General features: G+C 43.1%; 1 protein-coding gene across 1 annotated transcript in view; it reads right to left on the bottom strand.

Moving 5' to 3' along the window:
• Nucleotides 1–11,482: 11,482 nt before the first annotated feature.
• Nucleotides 11,483–21,863, bottom strand: part of LOC144781970 (thyroid transcription factor 1-like) — a 65,985-nt gene continuing 55,604 nt past the window's right edge. The window contains exon 2 of the mRNA XM_078661065.1: nt 11,483–15,674. Coding sequence (XP_078517191.1) covers nt 15,136–15,674 — 539 coding nt within the window. The 3' untranslated portion in view covers nt 11,483–15,135. The remainder of the gene's footprint in view (nt 15,675–21,863) is intronic.

Below are 21,863 nucleotides of genomic sequence, written 5' to 3'. Positions count from 1 at the left end.
GTCCATCACATTCTCTACTGTTGCTTAGATTGAAGTGAGAATAGTAAATCTATCCCATGTGAAGTAATGTTATGTTATGTTAATTGTACTTATAAACTGTTACCCTGGGGTATCCTGGCGCTAAGTACTGGTAACCTGAGGAGAGATAGCCGGTTAAAGAGAGAAAAACCATGTTTTCAGATCCTTGCAAAAGGAGTCAAGGTTTGGCGCATTTCTAAGATGGAAGGGTAGGACTGGGAGCCAATGCAATATCTTGAGTTCTCCTTTAATTGAAACAAACCTAGGGGTTCCCATCAGCAATCTCGCTGCCGCGTTCTGGACCAATTGCAACTTGTTCATATGTTGTTTCTGAACATTAAGATAGAGACCGTTGCAATAGTCCAGACTGGACATAATGAGTGTAGTGATGACTGTCCTTAGGTTATCTGCTGAAAGAAAAAATTAGATTTTTGTAATAATTCTAAGGACCATGAAGCATGCTGAGGTTACCTGATTGACTTGGTCCCCCATGGAGAGTTTGTTGGCCACCAAGACTCCCAAATTCTTAGCTTTCCTTCTGAGTATGGGGTATGATCCCAGGTCCTCAGGCCACCAGTCTGGGGCCCTGACTCTGGAATTATTTCCACCTTTACTACTATTGCTTAGACTGGAAGAGGAATAGTAAATCCAACCCCTACGAAGTTCAACACTTTGCCCAGTGTTCCTTAGACTGGAGTGGGAGTTGTAAATGTAAGTTCTCCGAAGTCTAACTTTTTCTCTGGTTTTGTATAATATATTTTTAAGTGTAATTAACTTTTTTAATTAAAATGTAATATTTTAATTATTTGTTACATATTTTGACTAAATATTCATACATTTAATTTTTCTTACTGTCAGTATTCTTTCCCCATTTTTTTATTTGTTTAAATATTGTTTATTTTTTACATTTGTATACTTAACATCCAATCAGCCATAAAATAAAGGGCCCGGATCGCACTGTGGCCTTGTTCACAGTAAAAGGCCATTATTACAGAATCTTTAAGTGCCCTGCCACATGTCTTACATCAGCATGATAAAAATTAAAAAAATAATATATGTTGCCATTTTTGCATTCAAAAATCCAATACTATGATCAACATCCAAAAAACGAATTGGAAATTATCATATTTGTTTGATTTAATAATGACAATTGTAAAATCATAGCTATGATACAAAGCAGTTTTGTACCATCGAAGAATGATTGGCTAAAACCACCAAAAGGATTTAAAGGCTTGTAATAAATGCCTGCTTGCAAAGTTAGCCAAGATTGCATTCCACTCAATAGTTCTCATTCTAACAGAATTCAGAAAAGAAGTCAACATCTACTTTGTAGAACAAAGTTTGCAGTCTACATGTTAATCTGCCCATGTATATATTTGAAGTACAATTCTGAAAGCACATAAACAACTATTACAGCATATACGTGCTATCAGGAATGTAGATAAGAGTTATCCGGTAGCCAGGCATTTTAATAGATTTTGTTAAGGTGATGTATCAAATCTCCGTTACTCAGTGATTGACAGTGTCCAAAAGTTACCATGAGGGGGTGATAGAGAAAGTATTTTGAGAAATTTAGAATCTAAATACATTATCCACCTTGATACTAAAGAACCAAATGGGTTGAAAATTGAAAAAGATTTACATGTGTTTATATAAATAATTAGTTCCAGTATTTTAGCTTATGAGAGATTTTTTAGCAGGTACAAATACGTTTTTGGTTTTCTTTTAGGTATTCACAACGTGGTTTAATTAATGCACTGTGAAGATGGCAATTTGGACAGAAGTTACAGAGATTAAGACCACTTCAGTATAACAATTTGGGACATTTGACTTTGATATTTAGCATGGATCGTGTGATTAATATCTGAATAAATAGCTCCTCTAAATATGATCATTATGGCACAGATTAACAATGCATGTGCATTAGAAGAATTACTTTTTGTTATAAATAACAGCTTAGTGATCGTTTTCTTATTTTTATATTTTTGTAAACCAAATGCTAATCAATATGGCAATTTGCAATGAGCTATATGGACCTTTAACAGGGTTTTTGGTATTTATGTGCAGGAATGTCAAGAGAAAACGTATATAAATAGTATTTACTTGATTTTTATCAAATTGTGCAAGAAATGTGACATGGTTTAAAGATGCTGCAATAATGATGGCCTCTTACAGTGTAAAAGACCAATTTTTGTGAGTGAGGCCGGTCCTCTTTCTTTTATGGTTGATTGGATAATATGCGGCCGAGTATGATGTCGGGTGGAAAGCCTCCGCCCGACACTGTCTCGGAATCGAGACCGACTGACTCATGGTCGGCAGTTCCAGCTCGCCCCAATTACAATGTGACCGAACACTGTTCAGTCAAATTGTCATTGTTTTCTATGGGAGCCCCTGTTCTGCCCAACAACCGACCGTAATACAGGCTCCTATGGGAAAATGGGGTGTGTGTGTAAAACCCTGCACCCTGACGCTGGCCCCCTTTTGAGCCTGCCACGCAGTGCAGGGTTTATAGGGGGGTCCCATAGGTAACCCCGCGACCCCCAACCAGAGGCTGCAGGGTGAAGAAGGCCCTGCTAGGGGCGTCAAAACTCACGTTCAGACAGCCTTTGCATGTCGGAAAAGCCAGCATAGGAAGGTTGTTGGAAAACAACATTGTAATCCCGAGGACGGGTGTACGAAGTGGGTACGACTGACACGGATACTCTGAGAACCGGTGGGAACCGATTTGAATTGACCGCGCTGTTTACATTCCAACCGTGAACATTGTAATCGGTCGGTCGGGAAGGCAAACCGACTGAGTCTCTCTCGCCCATTCAGACGTGCAGACCGCCTCCAGATTTAGATCGTGTATGGAGGCGGTTGGTCACTGGATGATACAGAACTCTCTTAAGCTGAATGGGGAGAAGACTGAGGTGATGGTGTTTGGTGGGAACGAAAACATCTGGTCTTCTAGTTGGTGGCCTGATTCGCTTGGAGTGTGTCCCTCCCCCACAATATCTGCAAAAAATCTTGGGGTGATGGTAGATTCTGCCCTGGACATGGGCAGACAGGTGAGTAGGACCATTTCCACCTGTTGGGGCCTTATCCATACCCTGCGAAGGATCAGGAAATATCTTTCTGTGCAGTCCAGAAAACAAATAGCTGTCGCGCTCATCGGCTCTCGCCTGGACTACTGCAATGCGCTGTATGCGGGGCTAAATAAGACCCTCCTGCAGCGCTTGCAGGTAGTCCAAAATGCCGCGGCCAGATTTGTTCTGGATGTTCCTAGACGCTCATCGGCCACTTTGGCCAGAAAAATGTTGCATTGGCTCCCTGTAGAGTGCCGAGTACGCTTCAAGGTCTTGTGCATGACATACAGAGCCATTGCAAGGAACTGTGACTCTGGAGTGGGTTCCATCATATCACACTACATCCCTGGAAGGAATTTGCGTTCCTCCGGGAAATTGCTTCTGTCTGTTCCTCGTGTGCGAAAAGCAAAATGGGGTGGTAGGGCTTTTTCCACTCTAGCTCCCAAATGGTGGAACGATCTTCCTTTGGACCTTAGGTCCCTACCCTCCCTGCAGACATTCCGCAGTGCCTTAAAGACCCGCCTCTTCCTGAAAGCATATGTGTAATGGTGATTGATTCGGACTTTCGATATTATTGTTAGGCGCCTTGATACCTTCGGGTTATTGTTTTCTGCGCAATATAAATTTTTATCAATCAATCAATCAATCAAGGGTTCTGATGCGGTCTAGGAAATTCCGACACTGTAATCAGCCCCTAAATGTGTTCACACTGGAGAGATGGAGCCCGTGTTAGTCTGCTCCTGTCTCGTTCAGTCACCCGGGCTGTGATCCGTTGTTTGCAGCATATTGCATATTCATGTATATATCTAAATATATTTTTACTATTATTAATTTACACTATTTATTTTAAATTACATGATTTTTACTGATTTAATACATTAAATAAATTAGTTATAATTCGATATTTATTAAACAATAGTCTTACCTTTTTTGTGATATGGTCTTCAACAATATTTTTGACACAGTATTTTTGTATAAGTATATAAACACAACTTTTTTGTAAACAATATTTTTGACGTGATATTCATGTCAATCAATATTGTTCTTGATATTCTGTCATACAACCTGACAGTGTATTTATGCTGTGTTTAGCTCAAAGGAGATGTGCTGGAACCCAGTGGGCGTGGCGTGTGATGTCACGACGCATGCATCTAACATCATAGCATCAGGATGGGTATTACAACAGTAATGTGAGTGTGTCAACCAAGAGTATCAGGACCATCATTTGTATCCTAACAACCGCTTTATTTATTAGAAGCCGTTCTTAAAGCATTCAAAAAGAAAAAACTTTGCTTTAATCATTGTGCTTAGTTTTAGTGGTACTGATATATGTTATGGATATGCCACAAGGACATCTGTGCTTCTTATAGACACTCATTATAAAATGTGGCGATTGGCTACATCCATACTAATATTATAAAGAGAGAGCCCAAACCTTTGAGGCGGGTAATCTCAGTAACCACAGCACCAATCACAACACCCAATACAGCGTTGGAAAGGGCAGTTGCAGCAGAAGGGCATAGGCTATGCAGACGGCCACCATATACTTTTTTTTTTTTATTGTTTTTATTAACTTTTCCTTTTCAAGAAACAGTGGTGTTCATCACAATCATACAGTGCAAGACATACAATTGTACCATAGGACACCATATACATTTAAATGGTAAAATAACTGTGCCAGCAAAGTAGTCCCTTGCAGGCGTGTCTGCGTTGTGCTGTGGGCTGGGGGCGTGATTAACGCTGGGGGCGTGTGGTACGCCATCCCATCGTGGGCTGTGGGTGTGTGCTGGGGCGTGACAAATGCTGGGGGCGTGACAAACGCTGGGGACGTGTGTCCGCACTTCATGCCATGTGAGTCGTACATACAAGCGCCAATTACGTTGCTGCGCAGCATCAAGGGGCACGCTGGGGGCGTGACACGCTGGGGGCGTGACATGCTGGGGGCGTGACACGCTGGGGGCGTGAGTCCGGCATTCATGCCATGTGAACGCAATTGCGCCACATCAAGGGGCACGCTGGGGGTGTGAGAAACGCTGGGGGCGTGTGCTAAGTTCCGCCCTTCATGCCATGTGGGTCGTACATTAATCAGAAGATCGTCTGCTGTGGCCGTGTGCTGGGGGCATGACAAACGTGTTCAGCTGGAGGCCTGGTAAGTAACATTACTGCAGCCTCTCCTGCGCGCTGTTACTGAACTCTCTCATTCAACAAAATTAGACGGGCCTGCTACCATCAAGCAGGGTTCTAGCCGGGCTCAGGCGGCAGATCAGTACACTAATTACACGCGCCTGATAACATCAACTAGGGCTGCAGCTGGGCCTCAAGCGGGGGAACACACGCCTGCTAACATCAAACAGGCCTGCATCATGGCCTCAAGTGGGGGAACACGCAAATGAGCGTGTCTGCGGGGACAATTACTGCAGCCTCTCCTACTCGCTGTCACTGAACTCTCTCAGTAAACGGATTTACCCGCCGCTGATAACTCTCTCATTCAACGACATTACACGTGCCTGCTAACATCAACCAGGACTGTAGCCGGGCTCAGGCGGCGGATCACTACACCAATTACACGCGCCTGCTAACATCAACCAGGGCTGCAGCTGGCCCTTCTCCGTCCCTATTCTAATGAAACAAAATATTTTATCTACCGCGAGATTTTAAAATAAATTGCCCTTGCAAAATACACACATTACACACATTCTATTTCATACCCAGACAACGTGGGGACTGGCTGCTAGTTCTAATGAATAAAGCGGTTGAGCTCCATCCTCTGTCTGCAGCTTGCATCTTCTCAATTTTCCATTAAAATGACCAAATCACCCCATTCTCTTCAACCCGCAACTCTCATCAGCTGAAGATGGAGACACATTTTTATAAGGGAGACTTTGAGACTGTAGAACTCTGGGAGATATATTTCAAGGGGGAAAAGTGAAAACATTTGTCAATGCAAACATTCTTTCCAAGTTCAATACCAGTGACATATGCTTTACTGCTAATTGAAATACTGTAAAGTGCATCTAATCAGTAGGTTGGCAGTCAGACACATACCATTTTTGAGAAGTTGTTTAGTGGGAGATGCAATGGTGCCCAAAGGGAATATCTTACAAAGGTATACAATTTTCTGAGTAAGCAGCCTGTTGTTAAATAGACATACCACGTCCTGCTAAACGTGATTTAGCAGGCGACATAGGTGACACTGATTTACAGCAATTGGGATCAGAAATATACCGGGATCTGTATGCATCACACAGAGGGAAGTAAGAAATAATGTTATGTTTACCTAGGGTACTTACTTCTCATATTCCTCAAACTGAATGAATTGTGTTGATGTAGCAAGAGAGGAGAGATACTATATGTGATCAGAGCTGGACTGGGAACCCAAAGCAGCCCTGGCAAATGTTCAATGCATAGCGAGTGCAGCGAGTGAGCCCGATTACTACAAAGGTGAGCTTAATAGGGTTTCTCACAGTGAGAACATTTGGGGGAAAATGGTGAATTCTACAACACATTTGTCATTATATAATCAATTGTATTAGCATTTAAAGTATAGTAAATGATAACCTTTCTGTGCACCAGGATATGGCAATCTTTGTTGGGGCTCTTCAATGATTCTCTCACTATCACTCTCCAACAGTGCTTCTCATCTTTCCAGAGCCCCTCCCTTACATATTTTATAGCACCTTCCAAACACGTGTAGGGTGTTGGAACACTTTACATCATACACACACATAAAAAGACAATGAACTATATGTGTGTAAACCAGTGTACAGATAATGTTACATAAGGAAGGGACTAAAAGGTGTAGGATTCACGTGTCATCCATACAGGTAGGCATTTTTTAAGAGTACTCGGTCTGTAGAAACACAATCTCCGAATTTTGAACATAACATTGTGGTTAGGGTTGATTTTAATAAGAAGCATTAATTTCTACCCAAACAAACCATTTTTAGCAACATCAGTAAAATGAAAAATCAGCAAAATACATAACTTTCTAACCTGTACCATTCAGTTTGCATGCAGCTCTTTGATGGCAGTTCATAGCTCATTGTGCTAGATTACGAATGTAAATTATGAACTGCACCATAACAAATGAATCCCTGTGACAAAAGCAGAAACCTACTGATCTATGCACATAAAATACTGTTCTTTGACATGCATGGTACACATTCTTTGCAGCAGGCATATTAAGCCCCTGTGCTACCTTGGATGAGTCCAAACTGCCACTAGACAAAACTCCCATCTCTCTCCAACATCTACATTAACTATCAGAGTTATCTTGACACTTTTATAGTTGCCTGAAAACTGCTGGATATAAAAGGAACTTTACAGTGCTTTGAAACTGCTGCCCTGCTACTAAACCAGCCATCCGGGGAAACGCTTGATGCGTGTTACAGCCAGTCTGGCCCTGTATATGATGGATACTTACATGAATCATCCTCTTTGGAAAAAAGTTCTCTGACATATAAAGGCAGTTGTAGGCATCCCTGCTATGAAGACCCCGGAGATTGTGACTGCACAGAAGAATTCTTTAACCCCTCCCATGCTCGTGACGGAACCGTTCCATCACGAGCCTCGGGTGGGCTGTGCTGGTGACGGAACCGTTCCGTCACGGCCCCGCCGCCGCGCCTGCGCGGCGCTGATTTCGCGGCTACGCGGCGCGTTCTATTGAGCGGGCAGGGCCGTGACGGAACCGTTCCGTCACAAGCACAGCTCACCTGCGTGCCGTGACGGAGCGGTTCCGTCACGAGCACGGGACCGCCGTGCCGCCGCCCCGCCCACTTAGCGCTGTGGCGGAATAGCCGCCGCAGCGAAGGGGTTGAAACCCCAGCCTGACAATTTTTAGGTGTGGCCTAACAACAACTTAGGCTTGGCCCACAGCCTCCTGGAAATGTAGTTTGAAAAAATTGTGCAGATGTATAGAAGCACTATGGGTTAGCCGTTTTCATCCCTTGATCTGTTCAGCTGCAATTCAAATTTTGCTTCTATCCACCATGCAAACAGCATTGGGAAAACGTCAGCACTTCAGCCACCGGCTATCTTGCAGGTTTGCAAAAAGATTTCTTGATTACATGTACACATTCACCTACAAAGATTCCACTTCAGTACCTCACCCGCTGAGCCAATAATTTGCTTTGCTCATGTTGGAAATGGCCCTTTTTACAGGGTTAGGCCCAAACTTTTGCTTCTTCCTACTATTTTGTCTTGACCTGTGGTTGTTGGCTTTAGGACTCTGGGCACTTTACCACTGCTGATCAGTGCTAAAGTGCATATGCTCTCTGTGTAAATTGTTATAGTGATTGGTTATCCATGATTGGTATATTTGTTTTACCAGTAGGTCTGTAGTAAAGTGCACTGAGTGTGCCAGGGCTGGTAAATCAAATGCTACTGATTGTGCCACCCACATGAGTAGCCCTGAAAAGATGTCTCAGGACTGCCACTGCGGTGCCTGTGCTCAGTTTTTTAGCTGCCAAGTCGCCCTGGCAAGTGCACCCACTTGCCAGGCCCTACCCATCATTTTCTGTGCACATAGGACACCTCAATAGCAGGCCCAAGGTACCCCACTGGGCAGGGCGCAGCGTATGTGAAAGGTATGACATGTACTGATGTGTGTAACATGTCCTGATAGTGAAATACTGCCAATTTCGTTTTTATCACTGTTGAAAGGCCATCTTGCCCATAGGACAGAATTAGGATACACATTGTAACATTTTATCAGTACATGTTCCCATAGGGATAACATGGAGATATGGAGTTTAGTGTGCCTTAACTCAGAATTTAATAACACATCTTTTAGAGGCGATGGTTTTAAATTATGTGTTTGAAAACAGCACTTTGAGAAAGTTGCTGTTTTCTTGTCCAACCTTCCTGTGTGCCTCTTCCTGTTTGTGGATTGACTGTCTGGCTTTGGAAGTGACAGGGGCTGAGGGACTGCCATGGCTCCAGGAGTCTGGGTGAGTCATCCCTAGGCTGAGTACATTGATCTACATTTGGAGTGGTGGGAGAAGTAGCACCTGTACCTGAATAGGGCTGTGCCAGCCTTCCACAAAAGACTGGCTCCACCTCCTGCGTTGTGTCTGAAGATCCTGGCCCACACTGACAAAGGAAGAAGTTGTGCACTGGCTGAGTGAACCCAGAACTGGTTTGGACTGGGCTCAGAGCCCCTACACAAGGAAAACAAATACATTTTGGGGTATAAATATCAGAGGAGAAGAGCTGGAGAGACTGAGGAGAAGTACTGCCTCTGCTTTGTGTCTGGGGTTGGCCTGCAGTTGCTGTTTCTGCCAAGGAAAGGAGAAGGACTTTGCTGTGTGCTCTGCCCCCTAATTGAAGGAGATGTCCAATGGCCTGAAGTGAGCTGGCTTCCTGTTCTGAAGTCTCAGGGACACAACTAAATTCCTGCAAATCTGCTGGTGCTGCTGGACTCTGCCATCTTTGAGTCCTACCCTTGCCTGAGGTGCCTCTATCCAGTTACAGGACCTCAGAGGTGTGTTTTGCAGCCAAACTCTGCAAGGACTGGTACGAAGCATTGCGAAGCCATGAAAAGTCTCTCGGAACCGGCACCGGACGACACAAAGCCTTGCTGAGTCTCGCCGGATGACGTAAAGTCTTGCCGCGCAGCCCCTTAGCACCGACGCCGGACCGCGCAAAGCCTCTCAAAGCGACGCATCACATCCGGTGTGTCACGCATCATACCTGTGCACTAAGTTTTCCAATGCTCCTTTTCTCTGAGGTTGTTTGGCCTTGTGAATTTTGATGCATCTTCGGGTACTTTGTGTAAAAGTCATGCATCCATAGTTTTCTATGGTACAAGTTCTTGAAACCTTTTGAAAGTTATATTTTTAACTGTGTATGTTGGATTTTTGTTGTTTTGGTCTTGTTTAGTTTTGATAAAGATATTTTATTTTTCTAAACTGTTGTGGTGTCCATTTGTGATGTTTTCACTGTGTTACTGTAAGTGTTGGTAAACATACTTTACACATTGCCTTGAGGATAAGCCTGTCTGATCATGCCAAGCCAAGCTACCAAGGGAGTGAGCAGGGGTTATCTACAAGGGTCCCTATTTGGACAAAGGTACCTACCTCTGCCAACTAGAGTCCCCCCATTTCTAACAGTTCATGATTGTTTTCTTTACATTCTTTAACTTCGAATATTTGTAGTCATCCTTAAGTGTTAATCTATGACTTTGGGTTGAAATAGTTTGGTACATGTTTCTGTGCACCTGTATGAATTATATTTTCTTGTGATGTGCATACAAATTAAAAGAAAATGTTTCTATTGCTTTTCTAATTACACTTTCTAATTGGGAAGCTCCTGTACTCTACTATTAAAATAATATGCAATGTTCTTTATTTTTTATTTTAAATGAGTATTGTCAGCATATGGCCACCTCACTTAGTCAGAAGAGCCTTGCTCTTGTTTTATTTTTGTGGTATATTCTGCCATAAAAAAGTTTAAAATGTAACCATTGCCCCAGCTTGCCAAGACCAGATTTATTAGCTTTGCCAATTCTTGTTCAAGATTGAACTGAAAACCTAATGAGGTTTCGGGACATTCAAGATAGAGCAAAAAAAATGGTGTGTAAGTTATAATGGTATCTTGTAAATGCACTAACTGGAATGTCAAACATTTCTTGCTTCATTCAGTCAAGCTTTTTTCTTGTTAATCTCATCACATCTATATATGGAAAATCAAACAGCAAGTACCTTTAAGCAAAGTAAAATCTACTGTTCACACCTAAATTTTATTATATTTTCACTATTTGGATCATTGAATTAAAAATCCACAACACTGTTGTTATTGTGCATTAATTTCCTGTCACGGATAATGATAGAATTAAAAAAGTAATTAATTAAAGTTTTTATAGGATACAATGTCTTCATCTATGAGCGATAGATTTCAAGTTATGAGATTTTACAAGAATGTCTTAACCTTTCACTGATGATAAAGTAGGTGATGATATCATTGGCTCCAAATATACATTGACAAGACGTCATAGACTTAACTTTTGTACCTTATACAACTTCCTCCTCGTTAGCAGTAAGTAAACAATCCAAGGTTCAAGGACTATTTGTTGTAGCAGCTACCAAAAATATAATTTTTTTATAATTCTTCTTTGCAATCAAGGTTGTTTAAGAGATTAGCAGAAATGTATGAGTACCTCGGGGCCTGTTTTGGAACAAGCGTATAGCCAAGTTTCTTCTCAGAGTCATCTGATGTAATGCATCTGAGGTAATGCATTCATTTCTGAACAAAGAACATTTGAAAAAAATGTTGTCATGCATACTCGCACCTCAAGTCAAACAACTTGAGGTCAACTACTGCATTTACATCATGACCTTGACACAATCTTTAATACCATCAAAATATATACTACTTTTGAAAATGGCGCAAAAAACCACCAGTGGGCAGAACAATTTTATTTTTTCTCTTCTTTGGGTTATACAATGTACTAAAAGGTTCACAAACTCACCCCTCCACCCTTTTGAAAGATGACAGTAATAAATAAAAAGCAATAAAAATTAACACATTCTAAAATATTGGCTGAAGTTAAGCATTCTTCATAACAAGGGAGATGAAATTTCAAAAACAGTCCATGACTGGGAAATATATGTAACAGCATAATTGTAGAAATATTAAGCAGTATTTACACATTTCTTCACATACAAACTAAATTTTGTAAAGCAGTTTGAGTTTTATCAGCTTCAGTGTTCCTCCAAATTCAGATTTTTAATGAGAAGATCTTCTCGTGAAATGTAATCCTAAAAATCAAGTGAAATTTAACAAATAACATTATTGGGTGTCACAGTGGTAAATGCATTTCCAGATGTAGTTCAGATTCATCCTGAACGTAATTTATATACTAGAAATCATAGAATTATTTTACCTATGCTAATTGTAGTGACATAAATGCTCACACTAACTCATCACCTTCCATACATAGTTAGGACAATAAAAATATCAATATCATTCAACGGTATCCATAAATGTTCACACACACATGTGATGATTACATTTGCAAGTATAAATTTATGTTGAAGATACACTCCAAGTGCTAATTTATATACAATTCTTACTGAAAAACTGATGTTTACTAATTTTTTTAAAAACCGGTGATGTAAAATAAATATTTTGTTTTCAGCCCTCCAACAGTATGTTGAGAATTTAAAAAAATGGCTGCTCCTCACAGAGGAAATTGCCATGCTTGATAATACAAATGAGGATGAAAGAAATCTGAGGCACAAGGTAGAACCATATTCTTCCCTAACAGGCACAGAGTAAAATACTGTATTCTGAAAAAATCTGCATTGTATGTTTGCTTTGTCTTGCATATCTGTTCAGCTTGCCTTCTCCTGGAAGCATTAGATACCAGCTTTTGAATTGGATAGACACAGGTTTTCAAGGAAAGCAAATCCGTTGTTAGGTGAATGTGGTTGACATAACCATGAATTTAAAACAGAGGTTATGTTACGAAAAGGGATGTATGTCATACGATCAGGAATAAATATATTCTGCTTTAAAAGGATCATAACCAGTATATCAGCTACCAGAATATCTTACAGGTACGTATATTTAGGTAAGTGCAGATTTATTATTCATACTTAACACATACCTACCTTGGCTGTATATTGCCATGGTACATACAAGTGTAGTTAAGCATAGTAAATCAATAAATACCAAGATATACTTATCTTCACAATATTGTGGTTGTCAATGATTTAGCTACACTGTTTATCGCTATTTTCAAAACCTAATGTTCAGATAATAAAAAACTGAAACGTCATGAAAAATGGCACCTAAACGTTTTAAAAAGTGCTACAGATAAAATAATAAAAACATGACTTGCATGACTTCACCATGACTAAAAACAGGAAGCTTTATGAAAAATTAATAGGAAAGAATAAAATGAGAGTGTTTGTAAGAATAGAAGCTCTGTACCCAGACACAAAAGATAACAATGGAAACTATAAGATATTGGTTCCTGCTGGGAGCACAAACAGGAGCGAGGCACAAGGCGACAAGCTCCCACAGATACTACCAGGACTCACTAACTTGCTCACTGAATCACTCACTGACACCCTCTAAATAGTATATAGTCATTTATCAATCAAGCTAATTTAGTTCCACTCACTGCATCACTCATTCAGTCATTCCCACGCATTCACATATTCAGCCTCACTCACTCACACTCAGTTGCACTCACCCACCCACAAATAACCCTAACATGTTAGGCAACAGAGACAGTGTCCTCCATGTGTAGACCCAAGGCCGGCAGTGAATTATTTCAGAAAGAGGGATATACAGCAAAGGTTTTCGCAGCCAACCTGTACAATTCTTACACCTTTTACACGTGACCGCAGCATTCTTAGACTCTCTTTACCAAGAACCTATTTTTGCGGCCGGAAAGTCTGGTCCCAGAGTTAGTATTTACTGACCAGTAGGGTGATTCTGCAGGCCAGAAAAAAATGTGGCATTACAAGTTGGACTCTGAGGGTTACTATGAAATGGAGACTTGCTGAGGGGGTCGGATTTAATGCATCTATTCTCCAAGGTAGATCTTCATTGTTGCTGCTATTTTTACTTGGAGATTTCTGCTACTTAGAAAAGTTGGAGTTCCAATGGAAAACTGTCTATGCCAGCCGGTGTACAGATTTAATCGTAATGACGATGCGCCCAGTAACTTCAGTTAGTGCTCACATGTGAGGTTATGAGCAAGTCGCAATGGGGCGTGTAGTGAAGGTGAGAAAGTGAGACAAATATGGAGGCAGCATGATGCTCTTCTCTCTGGTTTATGTCAGACCTTGCATCACAGCCCGTATACATTTTCAGCAATTTCCAAGTTCCTACGGTACTGATTTAATTTCAAGAAGCTGTGTATTGTGTAAGGATGTATTGTTTATGGAGCATTGACAAATTCTTTGTTTTACATGTTTTCAGTTCCCCTGAAGAAGGGATCCTAGATTCCGAAATGCATTAGGATTCACGACGAAATTAATGTTTATGTATTATTGAAATTAATGTTTGTGTATTTTTGTTTTACACATGTGGATTTATGTCATGTGAAAAATTGTATTTATGAGATTGAGAATAAGTACGAAGTTTCAAGAAAATAGATATTGATAAGTCTAAAGTATTGCAATTGTTTTGACAAATATCATTTCAGAAATTGGGCATAAACGCGTAGAGATTAAGAAACTGTGTTATTAAAAAATAGCAAACCATTGGTTTGGAATTGCTGTGCAGGGAGGGTCAAAAACCTGACTAAGCCATAATAGTCAATGTGAGGTGGATTCTACAGCTAAGTCCCCACTTGCCTATTAGCGAGATTTTCCTTAGTGATAGGATTTTGATCGCTGGAAATCTTACGTTAAAGATGGGATTTACCGCTATTGCTGAATTTTTTATAGCCATGGAGATAAAGGTTGGTAATACTGCATTATCTCCGCGATGAGCACGGTTTGCGATAATTATCACCAGTTGTTGCTAATATGCCCCTTAGCAGTGAATTGGCGATTGTTGAGGGCCTACAGGTGGGACAAGGGGTCAATACTTTGATGTCACTGAAGATTAAAGGGTGTGAGATATCATTTATGTAACCTCTCTGACTTCAGTGATTTCACTTCCTTGGAAAAAATGGTAACATTCGAAATGTTGGGACAATGAAGATCACTGTAAGTGCAGCCCCAGGATTGGACATAGTTCTTTTATTTACTGAGGTATCTAGTACCATTTTACCAATGCTTTACCTGAAAATTGAGAACAAATTCTGATTTGCTTGGATTCAAGAAATGACACCCAGGGTAAGAGCAGTAGAGAAATGAACACTTACTGAAAACAGTCCATCACTTTAAAATAAACCATGTTGTTTTCTCCAGTTTAAAAAAATATAATTTACAAAACCACACGGTGTAAGGAAGGCTATGTGTAGAAGATAGGCAAACTGTTTAAAATGACTGAAGATAAGAATTTGGCTCACTGTATATCCAAACTCTAAATATCAGTTTTCTTCTCCCTGGTTCACTAAAAGTAAATATCTGGCCTTCTACCTGCTCCATCACCAAGGCTTAAACATTATGCTCCTGTTCATTGTGTAGTCCTGGAGAGAAGGCAAGTTCTGAGCAACAGAGAGTTCCTGTCCAACTCCAGCGTCTTGAGCCTGCCCAGAAAGGAGCTCTGGGATCTCAGGGGAGTGTTTGTTTTCCAGCTGAGTCTCCGCTGCGCCATATTCCTCCAGAGAGGTGGTGGGGCTGACACAGTCCAGCTTCTCTGCGCTGTAAGGCCGGAGGCGTTCTTCCGATGCTCGGGCCTGCCTCTGCTTGGCCTGCCTCTTCATCTTGTAGCGGTGATTTTGGAACCAAATTTTTACCTGGTTGGGGGTGAGGTCAATGGCCTTGGCCAGGTGGTCTCGCTCTGGGGCTGTCAGGTACTTCTGGTGTTCGAACCGCTTCTCCAACTCGTAGACTTGGGCCTGGGAGAAGAGGACCCTCCTCTTCCTCCTGGGGGAGTGCTGGATGTAAAGAGGGGGCTTGGCAACGTCTCCGATGTAGCCCAAGCCTGATACGTTGAATCCTGCTGGTCCCATGTACCTTGAAACTTACAAAGATAAAGCGAATTAGAAATAAGAACAAAGCTGCCATCAAAAAACCACTTCATTTAAACAGACTTTGTATTACTGGTAGTACTACTATTACTAGTAGAACATCATAAAACCCATGCCCACCCCTTCAAACTGCACCTCATCAAATGGTGTGTGGTCAGGTACTCCTTGATACTGCAATATACAGGTGAAGATAAACTAAACATTATTAATTATTTCTTTAATTAATATTCACTTTGAATAATGCTGTCTCCCAGTCATTGGTTGTACTATGTACTGGCGAATTTGATTATGAGTCAAACTATTGCATACAAAATTATAAGACTGCATAGATATAGACTGCAAGATATTCAGTGCTTAATTTGAGCCGGTGGTTTCAGGTGCTTGGCACTGGGGGATGTACGATGGTACAACGCGTACCGTTACAACGCGTACCGTTTCAACGCGTCTTTTACAACGCAAGTCGTTACCACGACTTGCGCTGTAGGGGTGCTGGACTTAGGAATAGTTAAATTTACTATTCCAACACCAGCCTACGTACAGTAGTGAAGGTGTTGGAATAGTAAATCCACTATTCCTTATCTTAGAGCGCCCTCCAGCGCAAGTGTAAAAGACGCGTCGTAATAGTACTGCGGGGTAACATCCACGTTGAAAAGGATGTTCCCCGCACTGAGACTTGATTGGCAGCACCTGCACTTATGACAATCTCTCACGTAGTGGGCTTTTTGTCTGATTTAGAGTGAGTACAACAACAGTTGTTTACTAATTCAATATACGTTAAAAACGACTATTACCTGCCGCCCATGCTCATTTTAGAGCTTTTTGGGGATGGAATGGTTTGAACTATTACAGTTGTAGGAGTGTGATGGTTAGTAGCTGGCTTGGTACTAACATTGTCAGTGCTGGCAGGGGAAATGGGTGGTATAAGCTGCAGTAGCATCCTGATGAGGGCCCTGGCACTTATTTCTTTTTTACAAATTAAGCACTCATAGTGGTTAACAATACCATCAAATTAAGCATGCATAGCGGAATGTAGATTTACTATTATAGCTCTCACCTACTTACCTGGACAATATTTTCCAAGTTGCAGTCACTATTGTTGCAGGTTGATATTTAAAGGCTGAAATTGTAGTCCCACACCCTTGCAATTATCTCTGCTGATGCCCAGCTCAAGCACCCTCCCATTTTAGCACCAACCATTCGCGTAATCCTCTTTTGTCGCCATAGCCCATTTTTGTTAACAACTTTAAAGTTTCTTGTTATTTACCACAAAATGATTTATCAAATACAATCATTTCATGGACAGTTTCGCTCTTTAACGTTGTGGATACTTGCTAACATATACCTTTCTAAAACAACACATCCATCACGTTCAAAAACGAATCCTGAATTTTCATTCCACATTTCGGTCTTATTTCTACATATTGTTTTCGAATTTATGACACCCTGCTTAAGACAGCAAAAAAAAACGCCTTTTTCTACTCATCGGGATTTCTTTAAAATATGCAAAGGGTTAATAATACATATACAATTTGAATTATCTGCAAATAATGTATGTATTTAGATGTCTAATATTTACACAAACGTTCTAATTGGTCATTGGATTAAGCCACAACACTCTAGACCCACATCGTACCTCAAATGAACAAAAACAAAATTAAACACTACATATGCGGTGAGATCATGGTATAATACAACCAGAATAAAGCAGTGTTTACTTTGTGCAGGTGTCTGCAGGTCATGGGCGCCAGCGCTTATTTATTGTTGTCAATGCTTAGATTTCACCATCAGACGTTCAGCCAGAACAAGAGAGAGAAAGGGAGAAAGAGGAGAAAAGAGAGAGACACATAGGAAAACAGTGGCAAGGGGAGAAATTCTCTATAACTTACCGTTAATCTTCATTACTCCGGGTCCCGTTGTCCTCGTCCCATTCATTACAAAGTGGAGATAACCATCTCCCGACAGACAAAAAGACAAGAGGAATGCTGGGAACCAAATACTGCCCCTCCCACAGGGAGTACATAAGCAGCACTCACCCAGCATCCCGCCTGTACAACCAAGCCCAAACAGGAAGGCCGGCCGCCCGGGTGGGAGGGAGAGGTGTATGAATGGGACGAGGACAACGGGACCCGGAGTAATGAAGATTACCGGTAAGTAATAGAGCATTACCCCCAGGTCCCTTATGTCCTTGTCCCATTCATTACAAAGTGGAGAATACCAAAGCAGAAAACCGGACTTCCGAATCCACAAGCCCACCCAGGAAACCACAACAAAAGCAGCAACCCAAGGGAGTACCGCTAAGGAGGGAAAGGGGGACGGCAGGAAGCAACCGGCCCGGAACCCAAAACAGGACAGCAGGGACCTAAACAGGACCGGAGACAACCAAGAAAAAAACAGAAGGCCAGGGCCCCTACAAGGAGGCCGCCAACCAGAGAAACCGGAGACAGGGCAACCGGGACCAAGACCCAAAGGACACGGCCAAGGAACCCACCGGTCAAGGCCGCCGAGCCCAGAACCACCAGGAAGGCAGACCGGACCCGGCAGCCACCCAGACACAGACCAAACCCGGCCGAGGAGGCCCAGGAACTAGGAAAGAAAAAAACAGCACCTCCAGGGCCACCAAACAACTACCACCAAGCACCCAGCCCAGAGGGAGAAGCCGAATGAAGAGCTCAGGGGCTGAACAGGAGAGAGACCCCAACCAAACCAAAAAAGACAGGGAAGGAGACAGAGACCCGAACCCCAGGAGGTCAAATGCCCCACAGAGAAGGAGGCCGCAACCCAAACTAGGAAGGGCACAAAACCCAGAACAGAAAGGGCAGCGGAGGGCAACCCAAAAACCATAGGCCATAGAAGGCCCAGAAAGAACCAGCCGAAAGCTGACCAACAACGGGGAGGCAAACAAGGACCGGAAACCAACAACGAACAAACCAGCAAGGGCGGGGATAGGGCCCCCGGCCACAACCCCCCAAAAACCCCCAACCCCAAAAGGGAGGAAAAAGCAAGGCAGGACAGGAGTCCAGGGCGACTGGTAACCCCCGGCAGCCCCCATACCAGGAAACAACCAGGCACGAACCCACTGAACCGCAGAGCCAGGAAGCCAGGGCCGGAGCCAAGCAACCAGCCAACGCAGGAGGACCCGTAGGCCCAACCAACTCCCGGAAGGACCCCACGCAGCGCCCAGGCCAAAGCAAAAAAGGGCAGGGTGGAACAGAGACCCCCAGCACACCACTACCGGACCACACAGAAGGCCGGAAAAAGAAACAGAAGAAACCCTAATAGCAGAAACCGGAGGAAGCAGAGAAGGCAGAGGGTCAAGCAGCAGTGAAACCCCAGACAACCTGCAGTCAGGAGGGAGGACCCCACAGAGGAGAGAGGAACACCACAGAACCGCACCCCAACCAGAGAAGGGGGGGCACCCAAACAGACACACACCGGGAACAGAGACCAGGGAAGCAAGGGATGACAGGAGGGAGCGAGGGCACCAGAACCAGGAAAGAACCCGGAACACCCAGCAAAACACACCCCAAAGCCGACCGAAAAGTGACAGCACAGCCAGTCAGCCAAGGAGGCACAGCCCGAGGCCACCTCGAACCAGCAGGAGGCCAGCAGAACCAGAGCAACCGGAGGCAACCCAGGACATGCCAACCCAGAAGCACCGAACACCATGACCCCACACAGGTCCAAACAGGGGAACCGCAACCCAGGGGGAAGCCACGAAGAAGGAGCACCAGGGCAAGAGGGAAACCCAAAGCCCACAGCATCCAACGGAAACCCTAGGACCAGGCAGAAAAACGGAAATCCAACCACAGGCGAACCAAGCCCAGGAAGAGAAGCACTGCCAGGAGCAGGCCCAGAAGGACACACAGCCACAAATACCAGAGCGCCCTGCCAAGATACACAGAGAGAGCACAGGCAAGGACGCAGAGCTGAAAAAGGTGACCAACACTTCTTATAACTAGGTTGCCCATTACGATCGCAGACGGACTTGCGTCCGTCCGCGATCCCTGTGTAAGAGGGAACGTCCGCATGTGCTGCAGCATTCCCTCCTGTGCAATTAGGATGTGACCGCCACCCTGGCGGTCACAACCTCTATATTTAACATTGCGGCGGGTGCGGCTTCAAGCTGCACCCGCCGCAATGTTAAAAACACATGCAGTGCATTTACATGCACAAAGCGGCAGGCACCGCGCGGTGCCTGCCGCTTTCTGCATGTAAATGCAGGGGGGTACCATAGGTACCTCCCATGTGCACCCCCCCACCTCCATTCACCCAGGGGGCCCGCAACGGGCCCCCAGAGTGAAGATTCGTATGCTTTTCGACGGCGGTGAACCCGCCGCGGAAAAGCATCTCTTCTACACCATCCTAATATGTCTGGCGGTGTCTGAGAGACACCACCACCATATTAGAGCTTTTCCGCCGCGGTTGTAAGCCAACTGCGGCAGAAAAGCAGCGGACTGAAACCAGGACCCACCAGCCATCCTAATGTGGCGGTGGGTCTTTGCTAAGTCCGCGGAGGATTTTCCGCATCCGCCGGGCCGGCGGTGGCTTCCGCCGGCCCGGAGGATGCGGAAAATCCTCCATCATAATGTGCCCCTAAATCGGCATATATGTAGCTTGATAACATATGTATTTCCAAGGTGTATGGATGTGGACTTAATAATAGTAAATCTATCCCTACCTATATAAACCTACCTTGACAATATTCTTGTAGTCAATATTTAGGCCACAATATTTTTGTAACAAAGTTATTTTAAATTGAGAATCTGACATACAACCCTAGACAGCATCCCTGAATGTCTGGATAGAGGGCTAATCTTGTATTCCTCTCATTTAAAGTACCTCTTGGCTACCAGGAGCCAGCACACATTGTCAATGTTCCTATTTAAAAGCTTTTGTATCCCATGCGACCTTTCAATATTATAACTAGAACCTTTCTTTTCAGGAAACACTTGCACTGAGTCTTACGGACCCTGGCACAAGCACTATATTCAGAACTCTGCACATCCTATTTGCTCTCTTGCTTTGCAATTTTTCCCAGCCTGACTTGCAACACTGTTTCTGTGACTAAGTAAGGCTTACGTAATGTCAACCACAAAAAATGTACTGTTCCTGGCTAGTCCCGGGTCCTCCATGCACCAGTATTTTCAGCTGCAGTGCACTGACCTCTGCAACGACCAGTGGGGATATTTTGATTGTTACACAGGATGAATGATCATAACTTATCTAATTCTGCTCCAAGTACTTTGTCATTGTGGAATGCCTACATAATATATCACATCATAGGTGTGGTGTAGGCTCACCACCCACTTTTTATTGGTCCTGACGAAGCGCCGTGGACCTCTTAGGGACCATTAGATGTGATAAATGTTGACCTGATTACACTATTTCTTACTCACAGTTACTTGGGCACATTACGCCCCATCAGTAGCCTTAACCATTTTTTTTGTTCCTTTTAATCCTGCCATGAGAACCTTCACATTAATAGTCACATGGTATCTCCTAGACAGTTTTATTCTTTATTCCCTTACTTTGTACCACTTCACATGCCCATTACTCCCTTTCACATGCACCTTCCATCATATGGCAAAAACAAAACAAAAAGCTCAGCCAAAGTGACACTTTGTGGGGCCCGTAGGGCATTGCAGCACTGCCCCAACGAGGAGCAATGCCCAATGATGAATCATGGCATCCTTATAGGTGTGTGAGGGCAAAAAGAAACCATCTATAGGATTCCTCCTTGTGCTCTTGTATTCTTGAGATTCATCCTTCTTCTTTTCCTTTTTCTTTGAACGCCATTTTATAGTTACAGTACCTTTGTGGTTGACATTACGATTGCCTTTGGAGCCTGGGTACTGGACATTTATTGCTTCTAGCCCCCCCTTTTCTCTTTATTGTTGTAAGTAAGGCTTACTCCAGATTCAGGCATGACGTATTCCTGAAGTTCCAGGGGTAAGTCACACTTAGTTATATAAAAATATTTTAAGAATAGAATCCTCCATGTCAGCTAATCTCTGCTAGATTGTAAAACCTCTGCATGCTCTTTCACCCTGGGAGCTTTTGCCTGATCCATCCTCCATTTTCTTTACAATAAAAGTTATCAAAACAGTTCTTGCAATGAGTGCTTATGGACCTCTCTCCTATTGTTGCACAAAATGCTGACCTCGAAGAAGCTTCAACAATAG

The sequence above is a fragment of the Lissotriton helveticus genome, chromosome 9 (assembly GCF_964261635.1).
Source record: "Lissotriton helveticus chromosome 9, aLisHel1.1, whole genome shotgun sequence".
Lineage (NCBI taxonomy): Eukaryota > Metazoa > Chordata > Amphibia > Caudata > Salamandridae > Lissotriton > Lissotriton helveticus.
This window is presented reverse-complemented; position numbering and strand designations above follow the sequence as displayed.